The sequence below is a fragment of the Ciconia boyciana genome, chromosome 28, assembly GCF_034638445.1.
Source record: "Ciconia boyciana chromosome 28, ASM3463844v1, whole genome shotgun sequence".
NCBI lineage: Eukaryota > Metazoa > Chordata > Aves > Ciconiiformes > Ciconiidae > Ciconia > Ciconia boyciana.
Genome location: NC_132961.1, coordinates 658,949 through 668,019, shown reverse-complemented (window position 1 = coordinate 668,019; position 9,071 = coordinate 658,949). Strand labels below are relative to the sequence as shown.

General features: G+C 51.0%; 1 protein-coding gene across 1 annotated transcript; it reads right to left on the bottom strand.

The window, feature by feature from the left end:
- Positions 1 to 1,280: 1,280 nt before the first annotated feature.
- Positions 1,281 to 8,104, bottom strand: LOC140644630 (scavenger receptor cysteine-rich domain-containing group B protein-like). Its single transcript, XM_072847651.1, has 7 exons — positions 8,074 to 8,104; positions 6,077 to 6,103; positions 4,658 to 4,987; positions 3,903 to 4,232; positions 3,137 to 3,466; positions 2,252 to 2,581; positions 1,281 to 1,315 (listed from the first exon to the last, which is right to left on the bottom strand). Exons 1-7 carry the CDS (start codon positions 8,102 to 8,104, stop codon positions 1,281 to 1,283), a joined length of 1,413 nt encoding a protein of 470 aa, XP_072703752.1.
- Positions 8,105 to 9,071: the final 967 nt, after the last annotated feature.

Below are 9,071 nucleotides of genomic sequence, written 5' to 3'. Positions count from 1 at the left end.
CAACACTACAGGCTTGGGGAAGGGTGGCTGGAAAGCTGCCCAGCAGAGAAGGACCTGGGGGTATTGGTTGACAGCCAGCTGAATATGAGCCAGCAGTGTGCCCAGGTGGCCAAGAAGGCCAATAGCATCCTGGCTTGTACGAGAAATAGTGTGGCCAGCAGGACTAAGGAAGTGATCGTGCCCCTGTACTTGGCACTGGTGAGGCCGCACCTCAACTACTGTGTTCAGTTTTGGGCCCTTCACTATGAGACACTGAGGTGCTGGAGCGTGTCCAGAGAAAGGCAATGAAGCTGGGAAGGGTCTAGAGAACAAGACTGATGGGGACTGGCTGAGGGGACTGGGATTATTTAGCCTGGAGAAAAGGGGGCTCAGGGGAGACCTTATTGCTCTCTACAACTACCAGAAAGGAGGTTGTAGCAAGCTGGGGATCAGTCTCTTCTCCCAGGTAACAAGTGATAGGACGGAGGAAAAGGCCTCAAGTTGCGCCAGGGGAGGTTTAGACTGGATATTAGGAAATTTTACTTCACTGAAAGGGTTGTCAAGCATTGGAACAGGCTGCCCAGGGAAGTGGTTAAGTCACCATCCCTGGAGGTATTTAAAAGACGTTTGGATGAGGAGCTTAGGGACATGGTGTAGTGGTGGTCTCGGTAGTGTTAGGTTTACGGTTGGACTCAATGATCTTAAAGGTCTTTTCCAACCTATATGATTCCGTGATTCCTTGGGGGCAGTTCCCCCTGCCTAAGGAGGGACAGACAAACCTTCAGAGATAAGCTTGTATTGTGCAATGCTCAATACCCTTCCCAAGGTTCTTATGGCTGCCCTTGTTACTGGTCTGAATGTTAGTGGAGGCAAATGTTTCTCTGCAGACCTGAGAAATGGTATGCTGTCATACCATTGGTATAAATATTCATCAGATAAATATTCATCATGTTGGACCAACAGCTCCCTGCCATATGTGCTCATATATGGACCTCAGCAGAAGTCCACGAGCAATTTATGAGACAGCCAGATGTTCAGTTTTAGGGGAACTTTATTGATACTTTGTGATATTTGCTTTTCAGTGGGAATAACGTGTTCAGCTGGGTTTTCCATGAGTGCAGTTATAACCAAGTTTGGAGATCCTTCAAAGGATGAGAGAGAATGGTTTTGCCAAACCCTGGATCCCATTATGGCACACTGATGGTTCTGCAACATCCCTGCCCTTTGCCTTCTCAGCTGAATCTTGCTGGCCCATCTTCCTGTGGCAAGATGAGCATGGTCCAGTGGGGCCAGTCTGGCACTCACGGTGCTTCTGGCTCCTCCAGGTTCTTGTTAACTGCAGAGAAAGGGAGCAAGGTAAAGCAAAATCTGCTCCCAGGAACTGTCTGACACCAGAATTGCCTGCTAGAAGTGACAAGGACTCTGCTCCTGAAGAAGGTCTGCAGGTTGGGTTATACCCATGTATTTGGGGCTGTCAGGAACCCAACACCTGAGCTTTGGACAGGGCCCTGTGGGAGCCAGGACAGGACTGCATGAAGTGCAGACTCTGACCCTGATGCACAATGCACTGCTTGATCCAGAAGACTGCAGCACATGGTCCTGACACCATGACCCTGCGCAGCACCCAGGTGAAATCCAAGCCCCTACAGCCCTGCTCTTCCATAATGAAACCAGCCAAAGACCCCCAGGGATTCCTCCCTTCACCCATGCAGGGCCTGTCCAAGATTCTCTCCCAAGAAATTCCCTCCCAAGGGCATAAGGAGTCAGGAACTCAGCTCCTAAGAGCTTCAGAGAGTCCAACTCAGACATTTATTGAGTATTGATACAGAGGCATCTCGCCCCAGACACCATTCCAGCTGTCCTCCCCTTGCCTCCCATGGATGCTTGTTGTTATGTCCTTCCCTAGAAACTGCCCAGCTTCCCTCTTTCTGCCCTTCAGGAGCCTTGCCCTATACAAAAATCCCTTGTCAGCATCTCCCTGGCAGGATCCATCCCATAGTCAGACTGTCACTGGTGTGTTTGCCTCTGCTTTGCTGATGCCCCTCTCCCACCAGCTGGTCCAACCACATCCATCCTAACCAGATGCTCTATATTCCTTACAGCTCCCTGCTGTGTCCATTTCCCTGCCTCCACCAGCATTATCCTGAGCTGGGGGGAGCCCTCCTGCCCTGTGATTCCCCTTCTGAACCCTGCAGTCCAGCCTGCTGGCTCTGCTAGAAGTGTTTGACACTGTCCTCGCATCACTTCAGATGCCACGGTGATGGGTAGTTACCTTCACAAACAACATCAGCGTCCTCTCCGTGATAGCAGTTGTGTTCACCCCATGGTCTGGCCTGACAGTCAAAGATGCTCTCTTCCGTCCCATTGCATTTGACATCGTCCAGCCAGATGACGTCCGGCCCTCGCCCATAGCGGGCACCTCCCAGAGCCGACAGTGGTGACCCGCAGCCCACCTGCTTGCACACCACCTCGGCGTCCTTCATGTCCCAGTCGTCGTCACACACACTGCCCCACCGGTTCTCGTGGAGCACCTCGACTCTCCCAGCACACTTGTTCGGGCCATTCACGAGCCGGACCGGCCCCTCCTCAGGAATGTTCACCTCTGCACCCATGCCCAGAAAATAAATGTTAAGGGACCGTCTTACATACTCCACCACCTGTGGAAAGCTTGCCTGCTCAGCAGAGGTTCAGGTGTCTCTGAGCACACCAGAGATATGGCAAGGGCTGGGCTTCTCGGGGGGGGAAGGAGGACAGAAAAGCCAGGGAGAGGGGCTGTGGGAAAAGGGCAGGAGGAAGCTTTCCTGGTCTTCATGGATCTACCATGTGTCTGCTTCAAGGAGTCTGCTGATGCTAATCACCCTGCAGCACAGAGGTGGGATAAGGGACCAGAGCAGTCTCAGGTAGGAGAGGATTTAATGCTGCCCCTGGGTCAGCTACATCCACGTGTCCCCCCTGGGTCATTGGGCAAGCACTGCACCCAGTGATGGGATGTTAATCAGCTGCGTCCCTCTCTTGTTCCCACCAGCAGACATCCACAGAGCCCGAGTCCCACTGGGGCTCAGGACCAGCCCTGATTCAGGCAGGGGGCATATGTGTGGTGGGATCTGCCCATCCTACTGCCCATCATGTGCAGGATGGGGGACAGAGAGGGGGTTACCTGAGCACTCCACGCTGGCATCTTCCACATGGTTGCAGATGTTGTCTCCCCATGGCTTTGCCTCACATTCAGTGAGGGATGCTTCTGTCCCTGTGCAGTTCACATCGCTCAGCCAGATCTGGTCCTTCCCTTCCCCATATTTTGACTCCGGAAGGGCTGATAGTGCCGTCCCACAGCCCAACTGCCGGCACACAACTTTCGCCTCCCGTAAATCCCACTGGTCGTCACAGACAGTCCCCCAGATGTCATTGTGAAGCACTTCGACTCTCCCAGAGCAGCGGTTGGGGCCACCCACCAGGCGGACTGAAGTGGAGACGGTGATCTCCGAGTCTGCAGACATACCCAGAGAGGGCATGCTCAGAATGTGCATTGGTGTGTGTGTCCCCTCTTCTCTGAGTATCCCTGCCCTTCCCTGCACAGCCTCTATAGCTGTGAGCTATAGAGCAGCCTCTCCTCTATAGCTTTGTCTACGTACAACATGCAACTGTCCAAGCAAGAAGCACAACAGCAGTCTTAACCTCAAGCCAGAGCTGAAGAAAAATGACCACAGAGCACCCCAGTGAGCAGAGACAAGAAAACCTCCCAGACTGAAGCCCTCTTCCATAGTATAAGGACCCCAGGCCACCAGCAGGACTATTAGGTTAGCACCAACTCAGTAGGAGAGTGTTCCATGGGAAGCCCTTGTTCCTGTCCAAGGTTGTGCCCACATTGACTGTGAGGACATCCTAACACATGGCTGTCAAAAGCGGGAGAATGAAAGGATTACCTGAACAAACTGCACTGGCATCTTCCCCATGGTAACAATTGTGCTCCCCCCACGGCCTCGCTGGGCACTCAGAGAGAGCAGCTTCCACCCCTGTGCAGTTCACATCATCCAGCCAGATGGTGTCAAATCCTCGTCCAAACTTGGCTCCAGTGGGGGCCAGCACCGCATCCCCACAGCCCAGTTGCTTGCACACAACTTGGGCATCATTTATATCCCAGTCGTCATGGCACACACTGCCCCACTGTTCTTCATGAAGCACCTCAACCCTCCCAGCACATCGGTTCGGGCCTCCCACCAGCCGGATTGGCCCTGGCTCAGGTATTTCTGTTCCTGCCAAAAACAAATGAGGGAGAAGTTTTGGGACAAGTCTCTGTGCCCCTGATCACCTGGAGAAAGTAGAATCTCCCATGATGCACCAAAACTGTTTCTGCTTATCCCAAACGCCTGTCAAAGGCTCCCTTCCTAACTTCTGGCTTGAGAAGAAAAGTTGAAGGGAAAGTAATATCGGTATGGAGGCCATCAGGGGAGGGAGGGAAATATCTGTGTCCTCTCCCAGCTCTGCAGGTTGTTCCAGATCCAGGATTTATGATGCAGTTATGACCCAGTTCCCTGGGTCAAGTGGGGTAGGAAGCTGGAGCTGAACAAAGTCATTCTGCAGCCCTGACCTCCTAGCTGGATGGGTCAGAAATTGCACCCTGGCTTATTTGAGGCAGAAGGGTCAACGTGGCACGAAGCAGAAAACACCTGGTGGTTACCTGAGCACTCCACGCTGGCATCTTCCACGTGGTTGCAGATGTTGTCTCCCCATGGCTTCGCCTTGCATTCAGCGAGGGATGCTTCTGTCCCTTTGCAGTTCACATCGCTCAGCCAGATTTGGCCTTTCCCTTCCCCGTATCTAGACTCCCGAGGGGCCGACACCGCCATCCCACAGCCCAGCTGCCGGCACACAACCTTCGCTTCCCGTAAATCCCACTGGTCATCACAGATGGTCCCCCAGATGTCATTGTGAAGCACCTCGACTCTCCCAGAGCACTGATTGGCACCATCCACCAGGCGGATCTCAAGTTTGGTTGTGTCTACGTCTTCTGGAGAGAACAGACACCCCAGGGTGAAGGCAGGGAATGAGAAAGAGGGCTCTTCCTCCCCAGTGAGGCTGTCTTTATTGCCAAACCAGGAGGAAGAAAAGCCCAGGGTATTCTGGCATCCCAAATATTCCGTGGTTGGGAACTGGGTTTTGAGCTGGGAATGGCAGGTGTTCATGGGACCGTAAGTCTGTTTTGAGATACAAATCACAGGGTTCATTTTCAGCTGTAAAGGGAGAGGTGTAGCCCCCTGAAAACCTACACCAGCATTCAGGTTCTGCATAAGTTTCCCCATAGTTAAGGCCAGCGTCTCCCAGCAAATGCTGCTACAAGGACTGGAAGCAGGGAGGAGGGAATTGAAACATTTCTACCCATTCTCCAAGGGAAGGGTTGGGTTTGCTCAGTTACTGGCAGTGATTGCTGGGTGCTGTTGTGGACCTACAGACAGTCAGCACTCGGGAGTGGAAAGGAGCTACTCAGTCCTGTTCCTGCTGTTGAACCCACCAGGACACACAATCCCTCTCAAAACCTGGCTCCAGCTGCCAAACCTCCGATCACAACACTGTTTGCCACCTGAATATCAAGAACCAAATCTCTCCAGATACCATTTTCCCTTTGCACAGATCTGGGGTGCTGTATTTGGAGAAATTCAGGGACTGAAAAGTGCCAGGGACTGAAACCCTGAAGCACCTCCACACCGGCTCACAGAGCCAAGGGGACACCAGGCGTTCCTCCACCTCATGGAGATCAGACCCCAACATTGAAGATATCCTGACTTCTGGTTTAACTTTGCTAAAATGAGCAGCTGTTTTGTCAATGTTTTGAATCAGTAATTCTCCTTTCACCCAGCATCTCCAGCAGCTGCACCTGACAGAGCATACAGGAGGTAGAGTCAGGTCTTCTCCATTGGCTAATCAGGAGAATGTGGTTTACAGAGAGATCACTGGCCACAGAAATAGATTTCAGACCAAGGTCTCTTGGCCCCAAGCACCATATTTAAATGTCCAGATCAGACATAGCATCATCCTGCATGACATTTTATGATAGCTGTGTGTGCTGACTCATGCTCCACTCTCTACTACAAATACTGACCTGCCAGTAGGACTCCTGCAAGGGAAGCTGAAATAGAAGAAATACAGGATGTTAGTCTGAGTCTCATGAGCTCTGCAGAGTGTGGAGATTCAGGAGAGCAAAACACCTGGCAAGAGACAAGACTCTGTGAGCTCTGTTAGAGCCCATCATTGGTCTCTGTCTCCCAAACCCAGCTGTCAATGGGCTATGCCTATCCTAGTGCATGTCCACGGGACTTTCTTGATAAAGACATCGGATAAGGAGAGAAAACCTAAAAAAAACCCAGTCTACTGGAAAAAAAAAAAATTGTTTGGGCAGATAATGTGAAAATACCATAACAGAGCAGTTGGGATTCCTCTTGTCCGGATTCAGTCCCCTGAAAGTCAGTGTCCAGACAGATTAGATGATATGATTAGATTAGATTAGATTAGATTAGATTAGATTAGATTAGATTAGATTAGATTATCTAGGCTCCTGTGACAGCCAGTGAAAAGAGCTGAGTCATGGCTGATGCATACTTATCTCATTCTAGGGCTGGTGTCCAGAGCAGACAGTAGAATTGGGGCTGGAGGTGCTTGTCTCTGCCTAGAGACTCTGGATGTGACACCCAGCTCTTACCAACAGTCAGGCAAGAGGTACACCACTGAATGAAGCTGCTGAAAATGTGATGAGTTGCAACGAGCACAGTGTTTTTATTTTTTCCTTTTGGTTAGGGCCAGACCATGAAAAAGCATTGCCATCTCTGAACTTCAGGCAGACACCAGACAAAATTAACCCCAGGACTACTGTCAGTCCTGCAGACATTAATGGCAGCAATGAAATGCCATGGGAACAGCTATGTGCCTGCTAATGGGGTTGTGCAAAAAAGCATCTTCAAGGTGGAATGCATCTGGAGACTTGTGCAAAGAGGCTATTCCCATTCAGAAGATTTCCCTGAAGATTAACTAGAGATTGAGACAAACCCTGGGAGGGAAAGCCCAAGGAAAAACTTGCCAGGATCTGTTTTTCCTGGAAACCCAGGAGAAGGGGACTTTGTGCCCACTGTAGAAGGTCAACAGCAAAGACGAGCTCAACACAAACAATAATTTCTGCTCCTAAATGCAGCAGTCTGGCAAGATCCCAAGCATTGACCAACAGCTTCGGGCAAGGGCAGAACTGCTGACACCAGGACAAGCATTAGCGTTATTGCCCAGGTAAGTCTTTTTTCCATCTGCCTTTTTTTTTTTTCCAGCTACTTTTAAGATTTATGGGCTGAGATGCCTAATGGTTATTCCCTTTCTCTGTAAATTCCAGTTGCATTCAGATAACATATCATCTTGGAAGCCTAAAGTGCCTACCCCCGTACCGTAGCCACCAAGTACGCTTAGTGCCTCTGCCCATTGCCAGCAGGTCTGGTGTCATCCCTGATGCACGGGAACAAAGGAAGATATAACGAAGAAATTTTTTACGATGAGGATGGTGAAACACTGGAACAGGTTGCCCAAAGAGGTGGTAGATGCCCCACCCCTGGAAACATTCAAGGTCAGGTTGGATGGGGCTCAGAGCAACTTGATCTAGTTGAAGATGTCCCTTCTCATTGCAGGGGGGTTGGACCAGATGACCTTTAAAGGTCCCTTCCAACCCAAACCATTCCATGAACCCACACAGACTAGGAACCCATAGCAGAGAAACAGGAGCAGGGAACCCCACCCTGACCTTGTGTGCTGCTGTCTTTGCTCACGAGGGCTGGGATTCAGTTCCCAAATGAGACACTTCTCAAGGTGTCTAGGTATTGGTGTCAAGGTGGGGCAGTATCCAGCTGCCCACCTGTGGCTGCCTAGTGACATCTGAGGGGATCAGAGTGTCCACACTCAGCTATCAGATATGGATCAAACACCACTGATTGCATTTCAGTTCCTCACAATGTCCCATTTGCTTTGTGCTATGGGCTGTAGAAGAAGCAATAACGGAAGAGGAGAACCATCAGCAAAGAGATGCCAAGCCAAAAGCAAAGAGAAAAAAAATCCCACCTCACTTACCCCAGAGACATGCCAGAAGGACAAGCCTCATGTTGGTAGCAAAGATACTGTGTGCTTGTTGTCTCCACAGGAGAGCAGGGCAGGGAGGAGGCAAGACATGCACCCAAGCGACTGGCTATTTGAGAAGTCCCCCTTGTCACGGCTCCTCCCCTCCACCCCAAAAACCTCCCTCTGTGCCCTGTGGCAGGTGCTCAGCAAGTACAAAAAGCCAAGCCTCTGCCAGGAAGTGACTCTTATGAGCATCACGTAGGCTGCGGGATTGTGAAACTGGGCTGTTTCGGGAATCTGCTGAGGAAACAAGTCCTCTCAGGACAGCTGGTTCTGGACCATCACTGGCAGGGATGGGGAGAGACAGGATTTTGCAAGTTGCCTTCCAGGACTGGCTTCAGGGAGCTGCAGGAATAGGGCACCAGTGCCCAGGCTTAGCTGGGAAAAATGGGTATGATTCCGTGCTGTGTTAGCAGCATGAGAAGATGTAAGAAAACTTTTCCCACTGCTGAAAGCAGCATCTTCCAAAAGTGGAAATTTTTTCCAGTTTTTCTCCCATGTTTGTCCCAAGAGATGGAAAGTATTCATGAAATTTGGTTGCAAGGTTTGTGTGTGTTCACAATCCAGTTAATTTTTCGGTTGGTGTGAGACCTCTTCCCAGTCTTGACAAAGCCAGACGTGCAAGCAGCAGGATGCTCTGTCCCTGGACAGCAGAGCCAGGCTCCCAGGTCCCTTACACGTTTGAACCACCCAGATAGTCACACAGCCGAGCAGGGAAATGATGCTGCAGGGATGTGCTGCTGCTGCTGTCATGGGTGGGATCTACCTCGTGCCAACTTCTCTATCTGGCAAATGCATTCAGATACATTGTATGCTCAGCAGAGATCATCAAGCACTCCTAAGAGGTGCTTGCAGTCAGGTGTCGGACTCAGACACCTGTACTGGAGCTGTGTAAGGGGGAAGATGCCCCAGGGCTGGCTGAGGAGGTGGATATCCTGAAGGGAAGGCAG